This window comes from Lissotriton vulgaris, unplaced genomic scaffold (assembly GCF_964263255.1).
Source record: "Lissotriton vulgaris unplaced genomic scaffold, aLisVul1.2 SCAFFOLD_1284, whole genome shotgun sequence".
NCBI lineage: Eukaryota > Metazoa > Chordata > Amphibia > Caudata > Salamandridae > Lissotriton > Lissotriton vulgaris.
The window spans coordinates 393,135-413,267 of NW_028253053.1; the positions used below are offsets into that span (position 1 = coordinate 393,135).

At 44.0% G+C, this 20,133-nt stretch overlaps 1 protein-coding gene across 1 annotated transcript in view; it reads right to left on the reverse strand.

Moving 5' to 3' along the window:
• GARRE1 (granule associated Rac and RHOG effector 1) overlaps positions 1 to 20,133 on the reverse strand; it is a 553,275-nt gene that overhangs the window by 333,491 nt on the left and 199,651 nt on the right. The window contains exon 5 of the mRNA XM_086951262.1: positions 15,266 to 15,427. Coding sequence (XP_086807388.1) covers positions 15,266 to 15,427 — 162 coding nt within the window. The remainder of the gene's footprint in view (positions 1 to 15,265; positions 15,428 to 20,133) is intronic.

Here is a 20,133-nt window from a genome sequence, read left to right on the forward strand (position 1 = left end):
TAAGCTAGGCCCGGGCCAAGAGCAGGCCCTCTGTGGCCCTCAGGGGCCCAAGGAGGACGGGACGGGGCCACCCCCCTTGGCTCTTGTTAAGAGGAGGCAAAGAAAGACTTTTGCTTCTTTTTGGTTTTCCGCTTACTGACTTTGCCTTTCTCCAAGGACATATTCCCTTCTGGTGCTTACGATTTGTCGATAACTATTCTGTTACACCCAAATCACACTATGACTCCCAAGGGGGATAATATAAACAGTACCACATTGTCCATTACCAGAGAAGTCGATAAAGGCGTATCTTCCCAGCCCACACAAACAGTAGACACAGAGCACGCTTTTGCGTGGTTAGATGACTTAAACACCCTGTGCAAAACTAAACATGTTTTAGTGGAATCACCGCGTCCTGCCGAAAGCTTCTGTGTATTACCTGATACTGTTAGCCCCCTGCAACCCCTCACATCATCCAAAAAAGCCAACATTGAAAACACCCAAAGGATTGTATCTCCCCAGTTCTCATCTGCTAAAAGGAAACGTAGTGGGGTTAATCACATTGGGAACCAATCAAAATTCCAAAAATTGTGCTCAAGCCCCACAGTTCCAGTCAGTAATTCTTCGATGACTCCTGAGGCTGCCGAGAAATTAGTCGTTCTAGCATCCCCTACACAGCTGGATCTATTATCCCTTATTGAACAACTGGTCAGCTCTATTAGATCACCACTAATAGAAAAAATAAACACACTAGGGGACAGGCTGACTGGAATGGAGGAAACTATCAAGTCGAATTTGCTAGCCAATAAATGCTTTATAACACCTAATTGTTCCCACCCACCTTCTACTCCCAATGACCCCAAGCCAATTAAGCAAGACAAAAGGGCTCCAACCCAATCAATAGTCCCTAACGCACCAGCCCCAATAGCCTGCAAAACTCCTTTTAAACCCGTTTTGTCGCAGCTTACTGCTCCTAGAGCACAGCATAATAAAGTTAGTCCTATCCAACTCCCACCGGATGCAGCTCCTTTTGTATGTGTCCGTATGTGTCCTCGCTGGAGTACCATCACTTACACCATGGAAAACTGAGAGACAACATGATCTGCTGAACAAGGTTAAATTTTGGCTGACAAAAAACAGACCCCTGCCACCTAACCTCGAGGGTACAATACTGCGTGTCAGAAGGGTGGGTTGGCTGGGTTCCCTCCCCAAAGATATCGATGGTGACATAGTACTCGTTAGATTTAGGCAGAGACACATTGTCCCATACCTGCGTACCTGTGCACCCCAAGTAGGAAACTGCCCAATTTCCATCTGGGATCTGCATGATTTTTACCCAAGAATGCCGTGCATCCCCACATCTAGTCTAAAGGTAGGCTGCAACATTTTAATGGGTAGAGGACTCTATGTATCGAGCGGCCGTAACTTTCCCACCTATACCCGACAGGAATCATTGTTTTATAGTCCTAAGTATTGGAACCCCTATTAATTATTGCTTGATTTAAGCTTAACCTTTGAAAAGTACGCTATAATTAAGATATTTATCCCCACAGGTCGGGCAAAACTTGCAGATATTATGTGTTATTGTATGTATGTTTTTACCTATAACTGATTTTAACTGTACGCTTTTATGATTTTAAACCAAAATCGAATAAAGCTATACTGACTGACTACGAATTAGTTGCCCAAAACCAATATTATCGTCTGGGGGAGATTATTTTGTTGGGTATGGCTGGGGGCTTGGGAGGTCTGGAATATCTATTGGATCATTGTAATCCCAATTGTTATGTGATGAGTCATCTGGATCTGTGAATGGATCATTGGGGTCTCCCCCCAACCCTAGGTTATCTTCATCATAATCTGTTGGTGTATGTGGTGGAGAAGTTACAGGCAGAGGTGGTGTAACAGGTTTGGGTAGAGGAAGGGGATTAGTAGGAGGTAAAGGAGAAGGAGGCGGCATAGTTGATGAAGCACAGTCCTTCACAGGTACTGGAGGCTTTTGCCTGGCACAGCTGTGACATGTCCAGTTTTAGGGTTAATATACATCTTTTTCTGTTTGGGATCAACGGAATCCGGGTGAAAAGGTTCCTCTTCCTCGATAACTACTTTTGGGGTCGAGTGGGGTTGTTGTGAAGTTTTATGCTCTTTAGCCTTCGTTGTATAGCATTTTAGTACCCTTGTGTAAATTTCCAGATTCATGCCCTTATATAGGTATAAATCACCATATCTTTATATAGGCATAGGAATCATAACCTTATTTAGACATAGCTCATGCAGTCCAAATACGGCAGGGCTACTTCCACTTGTTCTGAAAATCCACAACGATTTCTTGGAAAAATTGGCTTCAGCAGATAGGGACTTCCCCTTGCTTGAATACTGACTTGTCCAAGACTCATGGAGTTTTCAAAGAACTGAGACTCTATGATGACGTTATTATGTCCACCTTTACGTCAAACTCGGCACCTTCAAAGTATAAATATGCCCACACTTGCCATAGCAAACACACAATGGTTTGGAGCAGTTGGACCATCTACTTGCCCGATGCATCCTGCTACAGCAAGTGCCGAAGGAAGACGACCCTCCAGCAGACGCTGTCTTTTCCAGCTCCAGTGTTTCCAAGCTACCTTTGCGCGTTGTTGAGAAATCGAGTCCTGAGCCTGACCTTCATTCTAAAACCAAGGTACGGAGCTGATTAGACCCTTAGAGAAATCTTGGATAGATTCTTGGCAAAGAACACTAAATTTATGCTACACCTCACTTACTTCTTTCCTCGTACTTGAACTAGGTTAGGTACATCGGGGTAGGCATATTTTAAAAGCACCAGTTGAGTACTTTTTAGCCTTTGTTATTTATGTATGTATTTATCTATGGTCTAGGAACCATACAATGCTCTCACAATATTTTATTCTACTCTTTTTACTGTATGCATTATATATTGCAACCAGTATTACGATTGTAGCAGTTCATTCCTTTTGCTTGAAAAAGTAGATTGTTCAATAAATACTTTTATTGAAAACGCCAGTCTATCTACTTCTCTGCAAACTCTGGTGAAACTAAGCATGCACGAATGACTGAGTAAAATATCTATCTATTGTTTCCACGACTCTGAAGATCAGTTTTATCTTGGGGAAACAAAGTTGTCATGTTTATGCGGTTGTCAGAAACTAAATCCCTTCTTGTTAACTTGAGAAAGTTTGTAGTGACCTCTGAGCTAGCTGGCACTCACAATTAAGTCTAATATATTCGATAGCGACCTAGTAGACACAAGTCCTACGTCATATCTATAGGATCTATTATTCCAAAGCGCAGAGCCTATTGGGAATACAGGAACTACACTACATGGCGCCCAACGTTTGGTAAGGCACTAATTTAACGCTAGATACTAGAGTAACTCAGTTGTGCTTTTCACAGAAACCCCTTTACCCCGTAAAACACTCCAATAGACGTCTGGAGTGGGATAAAGGATAAAGTATCCACCATAACAGAATAGGACGAAAAATCCTATCTTTTAAGTTTTTGGTTTGTTCAACAATGAAGGATACAGGGTTCCAAAATACTGTGCACCTTATCTTTATTTCCTTGAAACTTGCTCTGCAAGACTTTCAACAAAATGTCGAATTGTGACGAAGAAAACAGTAGAGATGCAGTAAATGCAAACCAATCAGGTCTTGACATAACAGGTTTCCGACATGACGATGCGGATGCTATAAACATCCCGGAAAATGTGCGGAAAACCATAGAAAATGGCCTATCACCAAGAGGTGGCAGGGTAATTTTTGTCATAGAGGCACATGAATATCGGCAGACAGGGGTATTCTATTCATGGATTACCTTTCCACAAGCAAATCCAACAACACATGTGTTCCACTTCTTTAAGATAGAGGAACATCCAGCGGAATATGTTCCTTTCGAGACATTGAAATTCCACTAACTTACCAAGAGCATCAGCTCTGGTTTAAAGGTACCCTACAACATCAAAATTTCATTACCAAGCTCGGTCCACTAGGTAGACCAGGAGCGACATGGCCGGTACTAGCTACCTATACACCACATCCAGCCATTGAACAAATGACAGATCCAGGACTATTAGCTCAGCTACAACAATCAATTAAAATCCATAGACAATTGGTACAATATGTCATGCAGACTCTAACAGTCCAACCTGCTATAAGAATTCCACAGCACACCCCTCAACAGGGAAACACAAACAAAATTACACCACAGATTATACAATCAGTCATCGGTAAATTACCCACCAAGAGGGAACAAATTCCATTCTGGTTAGCTCAAAAAATTACTCAAATCGAGGTAGTATTTCCCGATAGTACACCACATGAGAAACACAGGATTCTAACAATCTGTTTACCAATGGGGATCGCACCACACCTGGAAGACTGTGACACTTGGGGTACAGTCTTTGCTGCAATCTATACAAAAACACATGGTGTTCCATCCATGGCGGTAATACCAGACTTCCTGAAACAGATTCAAAATGAATAAGGGGCAGAGCCTGCTTTAAATCTCGGTATGAAGTTACTGAAAGATTTCAAACAGGTCTCAGCTATAATATTAGCTAATATTAAAGGTGAAGCAGCATCTGTGACAATCCGACAAAAAGTAAAAGAACTTGATGTAACTGAGCAACCATATGAACTGGCCAGAATAATTGAAAAATCCTATGAAGAATAGGAAGAGATAGTTTGGGAGGGAAACCAGTAAAACCTGAACTAACAGAAAACCTGAAAAAGTTTTTATTAAAACACACACTCACTACTCCTAATAAGAAGTGGGAAAATACTAGACAGACACTTCCTAAAGAGAAGCGTTCTCAATCCAGAGGTAGGTCTCCTCAAAAGGAGCCTTCTGAAAAGAGGTATAACCTCAGAAACAGGGAAAATGTGAGAAAACCTGATAGATATCAAGATACTGATACACATTCCTCTCGTACCTTTCAGACTTCCTCGCAGAAATCCGAAAGAAGTGGACGACCAGAACACAAGGAAGAAAGTGTGAAGTCCAAAGACGATCAACATGCTCCGAAAAAAAGGAAAACTCAATTCACCTTAAAGAAGGTAGCAAGTCTAAAAATCAGACATGCCCAGGATCTTGAGGACACAACTCAAGAACGGGGATTGGGCCCAGACAATGTTGGACAGCGCAGCAGGTTACCATAGCTCGCAAGATCCTAAAGGATCACCTGGAGACAGTGGACCTGAATGAATGCATTCAGGTTGAAACTGCAGATACCAGGGTTAGTGTACCACATAAGTTATATGAAGTAACACTCCGAATAGAGGGGGACATAACTAGAGAAAATAAAAGCACTCTTTTAGAAAAAACTGTCTAAGGGTTATGACATTCTTCTTGCTGAAAAAGATTGGCCACCTGAATTTGTCAGGGAGTGCCCACATGGCAAAGAGATTATGCCAGCCTTCTCAAATCATATCCCTATTCATAAAAAATACACCTATGCCAGAAAATGTCCAGCATTATAAAAAAAAATCACGTGGGATGGGATGAGGATTCTCCTCACCATAAGATCCAGTTTAGAAACCAACCAACTGCTCAGAAGCAGTATCCGGTTCAACAAGAATCCAAAAAACAGGTCACAGAGATCTTAGATCAACTTGAATACCAAGGGGTGATTGAAACATGCACTTCGTCCATGAACAATCCTTTGTTTCCTGTCTCCAAACCAGACAATACATATTGTCTAGTTTTGGACTACAGACATTTAAATTCTTGTTGCAAAACCTTTGCAGTACACACAGTGCAGCACTGATGAATAGCATTGTGAGCAAAAAATACAAAACAAGATTAGATATTAAAAACTGTTTCTTCTGTCAAAATATTGCACCGCAAAGCAGGTACTTGACCACTTTCTCAATAATGGGGACACAACAACACTTTTGTCGTCTCCCCCAGGGATTCAAGAACAGTCCTGAATTATTTTCAGCCAGAGTAACAGTTACTACAAACGTACGATGATGAGGCATTATCTTATGTCGATAACATCCATCTTACAGACGATGATTTGGACAGGTACTTGAACAGAGTGAACACCATAATACTTGGATTCGCCTCTGAAGGGTATAAATTCAACTTTAAAAAAATCAAGGATTGCCAACCTTAACGTCCTATTCTTGGGGTACGAACTTTCAAGTGAAGGCAAAAGCCTGGCAGCATACCTTTTAGAAAAATGTGTGCAGCTCCAACCTCCAAAACACTGAAAAACTTAGTCAGTTTTAGGATTCCTGAACTTCAGAAGAGCTTACATTCTAAATTACGCAGAAAGGGTTAAACCTCTCTATGAATTAATGACACCTGATTTCAAACCTACTAATTGCACTCAAAAACACACAGAAATGTTGCGTTCAGTGCAAACAGACATGTTAGCAACAACACATTTACAGACCTGCGTAAACGAACGCAACCTTGTAATCCGAATCATCCCAGGGAGATGCGGATTCACATACCTAACCTTTAATGAAGATGAAAAGGTACCTAAAGCTTACAAATCACTTGTACACACAAGCTGAAAATAAATCCACTTCAAAAGAAAAAATTCTGACTGGGGTTCAAACTGCGGTAACAAAAGAGAGCCCTCGCACAGGGTAAACGCATAAAAGTCATTACTCCTGTACCTGCCTTAGAGGCAGTGACAAAGGCAAGCATTCAAAATGCAAAAGCTCTACATCCAAGATGGGTACAATGGGTTAATTCTCTTGCTACAAAAGACGTTGAATACGTTTTTGACCCTTACTTAAAGACACAAGAATTTCTCCAATACGAACAAGAATGTCCTTTGCCCACTGAAATTCTGCCTCTAGAACATTACGGCTGTATAATATATACAGACGGATCAGCACAACCCGCATTTGGGGGAAAACAAGCTTATGGTGCTGCGTGTGCGTTTTTTTTTTTTTTTTGCTAACCTTTATTAGCATTACAAGCATTTACAAGTATGGGCCTACAACCATCCCGGCCGGCCGCTAATCAGAGCAGGAGTATAGCAAGCAATATGGAATGTTATAGCAGTTCGAAAGCCGGGATCATAAAAATACCAGGACAGACCTCGTGATCAGATGTACAAACTTGAAATCAGGATTTGAAAGGTTAATTTTCAAATAGGGAACTAAAAAAGGGATGCCGTACAGTCGTACAAGGTCCTACAATACTGCGCGCAAATCAGGATATCCACAAATAGTACAGATACGAATAAAGTATAGGGGGTAAGATACACAAAACAGGAGAAATGCAGGCACAAACCCGATACGTAACAAGTCCAAACCCCACCCCTCAAAAGTAAACGTACTGCAGGGGTCCTGAACGATGACGACACTCGAAAGGGAAAAGACTAAAGGGCCATAGAAACAAATATCGAATAAACACCATCCCCCCTACCCCCCACCCTGCACTCCTGCAGAAGGCCATGGCCTACCCCCCGAGCAGCGTGCCTGTCGCCCTATTGGAGACCCGAAATATAGAGAGAGAGAAAAAGAAACCATTTAAGCGGAGGAGGGCCCTCGGTCTCGCAGCCCGACCCCGCCCTTCACCCCTACACCCAGGATATTCCCAGAGGCAAAGTAGAATATCAATGAAGAACATCAAGCCCCGACCACAGCTGCGATGAAATCCCGGTCAAACATACCCACTGCACCGTCAGTCAACAATAAGACCAATAGATTCTGAACCATATCATCCCTGGCCCTGTCTGGCAATGGTACCGCCAGAAGTCCACTTGTCAATCGGTTTACAGAGCAGCCTGGAAGGTCCAAACGATCCGGACGGGTCAGGTCGGAGCGTAGCCATAGTAAAGTACAACAACCCAAACCCATCCGAGTATATACAGTGGAGATCCGGTAGTGTCGACGTTGACCCCGGGAGCTTCCCAAAGTCCATACACAGTAGTACCATCCAAGAAAGGAGAGTCACACAGTCTGGCAAGCACCACGACATCGCCGGGACAGCCCAATAAGGAAAATGGTGTTGTTTCCCCAGCCGCCAATTGAACATGTGCCCCGAAGAGACACTCATGTGTACAACCAGGTCGGCTAGAGCGGTCACAGGAACCAGGTCCTTCGGCGGCTCCCGGAGCATAGGCGGAGCTGGGACTCTCTCCGTGGACATAGTTGCGGGCTTGTCGGCACTCCCTTGGAATTGAACCTTGGCCGTTAGGGGCGGTGCAACAGCAATGGCGGCCATTCTTCTACCCAGGTCCCGAGCATTACAGATCAGGGTCTTGTGCAAAATCGTTAGGGCAGCCAATACGTCCTTGGATGTGGGCTCCTGTGCACGCTGCCAACATCCCGACCCCATCCGTGCGACAGCCGTCCGACCTGGACATGGTCCGTAGAGGAGGGCGCCAGCCGCCATCTTAGTCAAGTCGGCCTCGTCCCTCTTTTCCTCGCTCAGGGACCAGGCCCCAATGCAGGGCGCTACGGGATGCACAACCGGGGCTCAAAACTGTGAGGCGGGCTCCCCGAGGGAGAGTCACCAAAAGGCTAAAATCCCGGTCGCTCCCCGGGAGCAGCCCGCCTATTTCAGGGGCAATCCTTGGTTATGCCTGGGCAGGGAGATTGGGGAGGGGGCCAGGAGTCATGCACCCCCTCCGATCCTGCTTCACCACGCAGCCCCTCAAGGCTCACCGCCAAGTGGACCGGGCCGTCTCTGCCATCGGCGGCCCTTCAAGTCAACGGCACCCTCCGACCGGCTCCTCACCGCCGCCAGCGGCCGTTGTTGCAGTCGCGGCCGGCTTCACGTCTAGGTCAACGCCCCGGTTTCATCACCGCGGGGGCCGCAGAGCAATCGGGGACAGTTCTCAGGGTCTGCCGCACGTGAGAGCCTCGGGAGCAGACGGCAAGTGATCGTTCTCCTTCTTCTATTAAAGTATGCCTTCGTGGCTCAGGATTAGTGCCAGGATGTATGCGTGGGGCGAAAGGGCTCACGGAGCCGAGCGACTATGCGGCCATGTCGGATGCCTGCTTGGCCGCGTGTGCGATTGTTAAAGGTCGCTGGCGCGATGGTAAATTCAGACCTATGGTCACAAAAGCTCAATCTCTAGGAGACTGTACAGCTCAGCGAGCTGAACTACAGGCTTTCAAGATGGCGCTTGAAAATACCGATCGCAAATTCCCCACACTCAGAGTGCGATTCGTCTTACCGCGTCCAATCCTACAATGAATATTTGCAGAACTGGGTTCAAAATGGTTTTAAATACGCAAAAGGTGGCATAATCAAGCATAAAATGATTTGGGAATAAGTAGTTCTTTTACAGAAGGAACTAAAAAAGACTCACGTGATTCATACACATTCATCAGCGTGATGGAGTTCATGTTGAAGGGAATTCATTGGCTGATGAAGCTGCAAAGGCAGCTGTGCAAACGGCTTCCGTAGCTGCAATCGTTTAAAAATAGACAGCGAAATAATGCAAGCCGTCACTGCTTCAATAAAAGATAGTGGTAAAACATTACCAAAAGGTTTCCCACTCAAGTACTCATATATAACGGATGCAAATAAATGTTCCTTTTGCTCGAATCCCTGGAGTGGGGAATAGAGTAATCCCACACATGGAACATAGATTAGGACTGATTTTAGCAGCACATTAAGGGCTAGCCTCTGCACATGCAGGTGTTTCCGCTACAGTGTCATTATTAAAGCAAAGATACTGGTGGCCGCGCATGAGGTAACAGACCCAAAACTATGTTTTGCAATGTGAAATCTGCCAAAAAATGAAAGTTTCGACAGTGAAACGCCCGGCGCAGCCACCCCTTTTAATTTCAGATAAACCATTAGCATGTGTTTACCTGGACCACTGTGGTCCCCTACAAAGGGATGGTAACTATAAATACATCATGGTCGCAGTGGATTCATGCTCAAGATTCATTTGAATGTGGCCTCAGCGCTCGACTGACGCCCAAACTGTTATAAAAGATTTGTGAGTCTTTATCGGCACATACGCAATCGGCATGCTACATTCTGACCAGGGTCCTGCTTTTAGCTCTAGGGCTTACAAGGAGGTCATGCCAGCTTGGGCGTTGCATTACAGTACTCAAGTCCATTCCATCCTGAGGGAAATTCGGTTGTGGAAAGAAAAAAATGTGACAGAAAGCAATCTATAACAGCTAGGGTATTAGGTTTGAGTGATGGGTGGGTCAAACATCTAATTAGTGTCCAACGTAGTCTTAATAATCTGCCAGGAAATTCTCTGGGTGGAATCACTCCACAAGAAATATTTTTTGGGACTAGAATGATGGTCGAAGACCTCGATCGTCATACTTCAGTGGTAGAACAAACACCCTTTGATATCAAAGATCGTTTGGCTGTTTTGCAGGACTTAAACGAAACAAGAAGAAGTTTAAGCAACACCATACAAAAGCCAACGACCACTGAAGAAAAACCACCTGTCCCAGCAAGACTGGATTCCAAAGATTGGGGATCTGGTCAGAGAGAAAATAGCGGATAAGAAGGAATTTGGGCCTTCTTATCCCCTTCAGTGCTGATGACAAAGCCAGCTCGTCATGGGCGTTACCTGAGCTACGCGCATGACAAGCTGACTTTGTCACGTAACGTGCGATTTTCGAATCTTCAGCGCGCAGCGCGAAAACCCGCTAGCGCGCATGCGGTTAAAGAAAACCAGTACCTGTACTAGCAGTCCACGGATCAAGAACAGTGTTACTGCCGCCCCTTGCTGGAAGAAAGGAGAACCGGTTCGTGTCCACCGACCTGGTAAAACCACACCATGTGGCCGATAATAAGTAGCAGGCCCAGTGGACTCCAAAGATGTAGCAGAAGACCAAATCTTGCTACCATCCAAGAGGTTCAAACTGAAAGACTCATCACCTTTGAATAATTTACAGTGAGAAAAGAAGAACTATGCAACAAAGCCATGGAACTTGTGCCTCTTGAAACCCAACTATCAGTTCGTCAAGAAACTCCCATCTACAATGATGTAGCATCTGACTATACTAACATGTCAAGGGAACAAGCAGCTCCAGCGATTCCAAATAATTCGGATGCAAGATCAACAATTGATTGAACTGCCTCTGGCTATTTCATCAACTTCAATACCTTTTCTGAGGATCCAAAGGGAACCTGAAACAATGCCAACAAAAAAAAATTTCAAGGAACAAGTAAAAGAACTTGGTCACCAGCATTCAACTACATATCTGACTTCACCATGGGTTGAATTTTGGATTGTGTTAGGTGTACTTTTTCTCCTACCATGGCTCATTCTTGTTTTAAGTTTGGAAGAGCTGATAGATGGAATATATAACAAAATAGACACAGCAAGTAGGAACATCAAATTGCTCCTGAAGCCACACAAATCATCTTATTGTGAACAACGAGACCTGTCATCAGTGAACATCACAGCTGTTCCTCTACCTGGTGGCATAGCTTGGGATAGAACTGATTATGACATTTATGGCCCGGTTGAACTGTTGAAGATTCCACACCAATTTAAGGTTTCCTTGAGCGATTTTGTTTCACCGAGTAAATTTTCTGATGATTGGGACCTTGAAACTGTTAATAACATGATGGCAGACTTCGAAATGTCAGCAAAATTTGCAAAACACGAACACTTAGAAGGTTCATCAAATTATGAAGAAATGTATTGTTTTAATAATTTTGGTCATCATTATTTGCACAAATCTGCGAATCCCAGAAATGTTTTAACTTGTAAACAATGGGAACATTGTCCAACACCACTAAAAGGTAGCTCTAAAACATTCTATAGGAAGTTCCCATACTTTACAGGTATTAATGTCACAAATCCAGAAACCTTTTACTTTAAAAATGTTAATAAAACGGCCTGAAAAGTATGTTAACAAATACCAAATAAATGTATTCTGCTGCCTTTTATGCTCAATTGTCAACAGTTTTGTTTGGGTGGAATAAATTGCCATCTTTAAGATACTAGAACCGGCTGGTCCAGTATTCAAGTGCTTATAAGTCATTAAGTTGCTTATATTGCACCTTACACTTAGTTTTTCTCATGTTTTGATTATAATAATTGTTGTTTGTGAAGTAATTATAATTTTTTGTAATGCTTGATGCAGAAATGTTCTTTATTGTGTAAATAATGTTTGTCTTTGATGTATGTACAAAGTGTATTTAGTCCTGTAAATATTTGAACTTATTGTCCTTTGTTCTGTTACGATTTTTTGAAAATACAAAAAGTATAAAATAATAGACAGAATAATGCAGTCTAAGGGTGGTTACAATAAATTGGTTTCTTACCCTTTTAAAACATTGATGGAGTAATTGTGGTGTGGGCACTGTGTGTTTTTGCAATTGTCGACATTAGGCATTGACTTTTGGCAAGACAACATTGAGACAAAAACTGTCTGGGGCACAAAAGATTGGCAGGTACAAGGTTTAGAAGCATTATTCAGAGCCTGCATCATCCCAGAACAAATGAAACTGTTCAGACATTTTGTCTTAGCCTGGCTAAGATAAAAGATGTAAACAAACCATCCATACCGAAGCCCACACCTGATAGTAATAGAACTACAGATGAGAAGGTAGACATAAATTATATTTTACAACAAAACAGAACTAATCCTGAATGGAAAAAATGGTTACTCTGGCCCACAGACACAAATGACTGTCAAGATAGATTCCTGAACAAGACACAAGTGTTTACAGTAACTCGGCCAGATCTAAGATATATCCAGAGACAACATCCAGGGATAATAACGGACAGTGTAGGAAAACTGTGCTTTGAGTAGCTACAAAAATCCACACTCCCAGAAATAAAAACTTCTTGTTACCTCGAGAAAGTTTCTAGTGACCTCTGAGCTAGCTGGCACTCACAATTAAGTCTAATATATTAGATAGCGACCTAGTAGACACAAGTCCTATGTCACATCTATAGGATATATTATTCCAATGCGCAGATCCTATTGGGAACATAGGAACTACACTACACCTTAGGAGGCGTGGTAGAATCCTTAGGCTTGTTTTTCGATTCCAAAGGTTTCGGTTTTGTTTTCGGAGCAGAGGCGTGATCTTTAGGATTAGAAATGCTAAACGCCGGTTTTTCTATGGGCCTGGAGGTGGTTCGGGCCAGTTAATCTTTTGATGTGGAAGTAGTCGGACCCAATTTTTGAGCCGAGTGTTCCTTTGGTGCAGAAGGCACCAGTGGGACTACTATATGCTATTTGCTCGGTCCCGAGCTACCAGAAGGCTTGTTTTTCTTCTTCGGAGCCGGGCACAGAGGCGGAGCTTCAGAAGTGTGCTTTTGGTCGGGACTGGGGCCAGCAGGCGAAGTCTTGACCAGTGCCTTTTGTTTTGGTGGTGGGGTTGGGGTAGAGGGAGTAGTACTCACTCATTGCCCAGGAGTGATGGGGTTGTCAGCGTCATCTGCCTCTGACAGGATTTCGAGATCTTCGGAATCTTCTTCTGGGACATCTCGGACTTCATTAAAGATGTCCTCTGGTTCCGGAGCTGATCTCTGCGCCATGATGTGTCGTCGAGCCAGAATATCTCGAATAGTCTTTTTCAACCGAAAGGAAAAACAGGCTGGACAGCTGGACTCGTCGTGTTCTGGAGAGAGGCACAGGTTGCAGACCTTATGATGGTCACTGTTTGGAAACTTTGCAACACTGGTGGCATTTTTTGAACGGTGTCCTTTCCATGAACCGTAGGCCTTACGGTGTCGAAAGGCCCGGCGGCCCACGTCGAGGACTGGAAAAGGGTCGACGAAAGGCGTATCAAGAACTTTGTCTTTGAAGTGAATCCGACGAGTTTAAGTAAGTTTTGCGCGTCAAAAAAACTTAATTTTAAAGTTTCTAACCGGAGCGCAGAAGTTGCATCTGAACCCAATGGTGGAAAAATCAATCTAAGGATTGAGTCGATGCCCATGTGCACTATCGTCCAAGGGAGGAGTCACCTTTGTGACTACAAAGACTTATTCCAAGACAACAACAAGGTGCAAGTATCCGAGCCCAACACCAGATGGCGATCTAATGCATAGTGTGTGATCCTCAACTCATATGCCTCGAACATAAGCTTCATGGCTAGAGTGAATCCTCACCAGCAATAAAGGTAACAAGCAAGTTCCCCTTCAGCTGTGTTTGTGAGGAGATTAGTGTGCGAGTACCTTAAATCTCTTTATGTTGCAATTTTTTGTGACTAATAAGGCAATATCAATATTCCTCTCTTCAAGAGTCTAACTGTTTAAACTGTGTACAAGGGGGATGCAAAAATCTTTCATAATGCCTTACTATCACAAGGTTAAAAATAAAGAGACATGCGTTATTAGGACACGTTGCAACTAATCAGTCAACATGTTTCTGCTCTACTCTCAAGCACCTAATTGAACAATAGTCTTATCATTCAACTCCTATTGTTTTTAGCTATTATGAAAAGCGAAAAATGTGCATAACCTGTTGCCATGTTGAAACGTGCTATAAGCTCCTCCCTGAAAGTGCTCTTGGAGTAATAAGAATACTAAAATGACTATGAGGCCTGCAAGGGTAAAGTCTCTTAAGGATCACAACACTAATATTGTATTAACTATCACAAACCGGAGTAGGATACATAACTGTGTGTGAGAGGATGCCAATTATTACACAATATCACATGTGGTAAAACTGTAATCAGGTGAGCACTATTTTGTGGCACTTCATATTACCCATCATCCTTCTAATTATCTAGGCATTCACCAGGTTGCATCTAAAGTAATTCCCATAGGTTGGGGTGCGACTGACATCCGGTGCCTTTAGAGGGAAAATATCCAGTGACGTAGTCACAAAAAAAACAGTGTCAAATGCCTCACCTTTGCTGGGGCTAGCATGTGTCGCGGACGCTCCATAGTGGAACTGCAGAGAGCGATTATTTTTTTTAGTCTGCTCATTAATAATTTAAAAACATAATACACCTTTAAAACTGCAAGAAAAAAAAAATCACCACTCTGTATTTTGTTTTTCCTTTCACATCAGTTCTGGTACACAACTAAACCCGACTCTAGCCAGACTTGAAATGGAGTTACTTTATTAATAAATCTATATATTCACCTTCCAGATTGTTTTACCTGCAGTTTATCACAGACCCTTTGTAGACTAAATCTAGATGTGTACTCATTCTCTGCACTACTAGCTCTATGATGGAATCTTAGCAAGAAGCCGTGTTACAAATCTGCACATTATTTTCTAACTCTCCAAATATTGCCTTTTTAACAACACTTGCATATTTCTTTTATGAATTTCTTGGAAGAAAATGGAGCACAACCAAGACAACTTCTACCCTACATGAAAGAGACAACAACAAAAAAATACATTACCGTTTTGAGTTTTAGGTTTTCTGTTGCAGACTCGTTAAAAGAAATTCCTTTTAGGAAATTGGCTCCTATCTGAACAGGTACCGTGGGAAGCTCACACTGAATGGGCTGAGGTGGACTCTGCCTCCGTCCTGCTTGCTGCGCCTCTGCTTCACTACAGCAGCTCTTTAAACAGAAAATAAACTTTGTAAGTAAACAGCTACCAACTAAACAGCAATCTCAATTACAATAGCTCGGCATTCTGTTATCAAAACATTAACGGACAATAACGCAAACTTTTTTTTAAATTAAAGTTTCCAAGTCAAATACACAGAGAAACAAACTGCAGTGCAGAACATATTATAGAATGTATACAGTGCGCCCTTAGTACAATTAGCTGGTTTGCATTGTCAGCGGCTACATACACAAAAGGAGTAAGTATGGTCAATAACATACAGTATAAATACAAACGTATTTTAATGTCACATTTGTATATTCTCAGTTGCATAAATATTACAATTAACACGTGTCAATCTCAGACATACAGATTAACGTACCAGTAATAAAGGGTTCTCCATCATGATATTCTTTATTAAGTCACTTGCCTACTTGAAAAACACACTTCTATCACTAAGAAATATCTTGGAACACTTTAGAACTTTCTAAGTAACAACAGCTAATTAAGTCCAATAAAGATTGGTTATTATTGGTTCATGTGATCTTGCCTTCATTCATAATAAAGGTTGATCAACAATTCTTCCAACATATGTTTGTGTCTCAACATTCAGGATAGCCAATTTGGACCAACAACTGTGCCTGAATCAGTCAGGTAATATTTTTGAGGGCCTACCCATCATCTTCAGTTTTGTTTCTTAACTTGGCTACACCAATCACATCTACAGGAGGCTATTTAATGGCTCTTTTCTCGTGGCTAGGCAAACAAATGCCTAGCAAGGTTAGATCGAAAAATAGACTTCGTCTGGAGTTCAGGCCTTGCCCTCAATCCTATAATTTGTGTTAATTGCTTGTAGAAATATTGTGGTGCGGTGTCAGGTTGGGGCACATCTCTAGTGGTTATTAGAACTCATTTACACTTGCTCTGCAGCACTGCTTATCCAATCACACACCTTTTCTGATCCTGCATGAACAGATGATGCGTTTTTCCAGTATTTATTGAAGACTTCATAATGTTCTTAAGAGGCAGTGTACTAGAGGGTGGGGCGGCCGCCCATCTATGTGCAGTTAGAAGGTCATTTGAATGACTGGCACTGAAAGCTTGCTTTTACTGAAATTATATGTATAACATACATACTTATAGGCAGTGCTTAATTCGATGTCAGGAGGCAAGGATTATGCTTTAACTCTTAGCTTTTTAGTACAGTAGCCATTTTAAAACACATTTAATAACTGGGAAAAAACGAAACTACCAGTCCTTTGATTCCCTGGGAATGATATCGAGAAACAGCCAATTACATAACATTGGAAGTCCATTATAACACTTAATCAGGCTCCTCTTGCATCTGTAAAAGTCCTTCCTTTCTGTTGAGCCCCATCTTTCTTCGCTGCTCGCAGCCACAAGATAAGTCATTTTTCCCTGGTCTCCTTGCTTTTCTTGTGTCAGCGAGCATTTTCCTGTGGCTGTACGTTTACGGTTTATACTGTATTGTGCCTAATATTGGTTATTTATTTCGCAGGTGAAACGGCTGTGGGAACGCTCTGCGCTCCTTCGCGGCTGATATTTGTGTTGCAGCTCCGCTGAGTGGTCCTCTGCCCTCCGATCAATTTAATTCCTGTCAGAATCTGAGTCATGCGCCGGGGAAGCCTTTTGTCACAGGAGGAGCCTTGCTGGTCTGGAGAACGAGTTGGGGTTCTGCACTGGCCACCCTTTTCCTTGGTCGTCAGTGCTGGCGGATGCCCTTTCCAGGGTCTGTATTTCCTCACACGATGCCCCAATGGGGTCTGTACTGGTCAATAACACAAAATGGAACACGCTCCCAGACCTTGTGCCCCACATAATTTACCAGGAGTGAGTGTACCTGGGGCCTGGACCCCTCCAGTGCAGCTCTGCCTATGCAAAATTACTACCTGGACCCACAGCTCCAATCGCCTGGTCTCTAGACTGCCCTTAAGGTTCTAGTGGGGACTGTCTCACAGGAGTAGCCTCTAGCTTGCCTCAGACTACTCAGTGCCCATCAGGGTGATACCCTTCCACATGAAGGACTCAGGTGACACCTATGAGGATCCCTTGGCATGCCTACCTTCGGATGATGATTTTTACAATGCAGTTGATGCCTCCATCTACTGAGTGGTAGGTGAGGCTATGGGCCCCATGGAAGAGCGCCTTGAGCAGCTGGTTGCGATTGAATAGGCCCCAAGCAGCATCAGAGACTCAGAGGCCCTCCTACTCTAACCCCCCCTCAGTTGCGGGTGCACAGCCAGTGAAGAGACCTAGGGAGGAGGGAGTTGACAGACACTGTTTGCCTAGCTTAAGTAGGCCTTCTTGGCCCAGAACACACCAGCCCCACGACCCCCATTTGGACACACCGCAGGATAAATCTGCATTACCCTCCCCTGACCCCAAGAGGAAGAGTCCCCCTCAGATGAGGAAGCGGGTTCCTTTAGACCTGTGGCGCCCAAACCCCCCACCCAGTGAAGCGCCTCATGCCAAGGCAGGATCAGGTATGCTGATCAAATTCTTCACCCATGGTCTGCAGACTGGGTCCGCCTGCGTCAAGGTGGCACAATACGTGGCCAACTGCCTCCACAAACCGCTAGAAAAGGAGGCTTGTAGCTTCCTGCAGGCTGAGTGCCCCTGCCCTAGTCTAGAAGGACAAGTAGCCTTAACCCTCGAAATTGACCTCAGGATACCCACTTTCCTGGTGAAATTTGCAAAGGATCCAAAAAAGGGTATAGACCGGTCCTGGAGGGTATGGCCAGGAGAAGCTATTGGATATTGTGGGCCCATTTACCAAAACCCTGGACATGGCAGAGGATGCCAAGACTTCGGACTCCCGGACATCACTGGAGACGCTTTACGGATGGGCGCAGAGTTCAGTTATCTTTTTGGGTAACGCCAGCTGTGCACTGTCTGCAGAACGTCGCCGGTCTTTATCTATCAAGGTGGACCCAAAGCTTGGGGACCTCTCTACTTCAGAGGCTGGTGCGACAGCACAGGGGGGACTTTTTGGGAACCGTTCATAAAATAACTGGGCAAGTTTGTGAATATGTTCACTGCCATGGACAAGGCCCAGTCCTCCATGAAAAGGGTCTTCTTCCCCCGGAATTGCCAAGGGTCCGGCCGTGGTAGGTTTGGCACTACACCCCAAACCTTCTCCTGAGGGCAAGGCTTCAAGTGAGGATATTTCTCAGATCAATGCCTCTTTGCAAACTTTTACCCAACAAGAGGCCAGTGCTTCAAAGGCAGAGGCTCCAGAGGACAGTCGAACCAGACCAATTCCTGTGTGTGTTCACCTTTCTTCTTTGGTAAAAGTCTGGGACAGACTGTCCTGTTTCACCCACGATTGGGAGGGAATAATGTCAAATGCTTGGGTTCTGCAGACAATTTGAGGGTTCCAGATAGAATTTTATGGAACCCATTTTCAACCGAACAGAATCCAGCCAATTCAGTTCTCTACAGAAGAGGTGGCTCTGATAGAAAGAGGTTTTCGCCTTGGTGGACAAGTAGGCTATTCACCCAACAAACATCCACTCCAGCGGTTTTCTTAACCTGTTCTTATTGGAGTGGGTTGGCAACCCATTACAAATCTTGGAGAATTCAAATGTCTGGTATACAGACATTTCAAGATGGAGGGCATCCATCATCTTCGAGATATGCTTCGTCCGGCCAACTAGATGGCTCGTCCGGACCTCAAAGACGCCTACCTGGCGGTTAGTTACAATGTTCTCTTCACACAGGCGGTTCCTTCAGTTTGTGTGGTGCCAGCAACCTTTCGGGTTTCCAAGTCTGCCCTCCAGACTCTCCTCCGCCCCTTGGTGTTTCACCAAGGGCCTCAGACCTATGGTGGAACACCTTTGAGCGCAGGGGATCCGCCTCATTGTTTAGACTATATACTTTTCATGGCCCAATGTCCCCATCGATTGTCTCTCCAGCTGCAGGTTGCAGTGGATCTCATGGAAAGCCTGGGTTTTGTGATCAACAAACCAAACTCCCTCCTGGTGCCCTCTCAGACAGTAACTTTCAGACAGTAACTTTCTTGGGGTTTACACTAGACTCCACTACCTCTACTCATAGTGTACCATCTCGGAAGATGACAAGATAAGACATGAGTTAAGGCGCACTCTATCGAGACTACGAACTTCTTTGCGTCAAATTGCCTGTCTGGTAGGGCTCCTGTCCTCTTCGATTCAAGCCATCTTTCTAGGCCCTTTGCACTATTGCGCCTTACAACCACTCAAAGCTTCCCATCTTTACAAGGGCCTTACCTATTCACAAAACAGTTGCCCTCACGGATGATGTACTGGAGGAAATCTCCTGGTGGCTCGCACACATGGAAGCGTGGAATGGGAGTACGATTTTTGGCTCAGCCCCAGACCTTATCATAGAGTAGTAAGCCAGCAGGTCCCTTACGGGTGCACGTTGTGGCAAGTTTGCTACAGGGGGTCTGCGGTCCCCTACAGAACAGTCCTTGCAAATCAACTGCTTGAAGCTTCTGACGGGTTCTTTCACAATCAACTGTTGGATGAAGGACAGGGCCTAATCTTGTGTCCTTCTGAAGATGGACGTCTCGTCAGTTTGATACATCAAACACCTGGGGGGCACGCGCTCCAGGATTCTCTCAGACCTCGCGACCAATTATTGCCAATTTTGTCTGGCCCGTCAGGTCTCGGTGACATCAGAATATCTCCTGGTCCAAGCAAATCAGGTGTCGGAT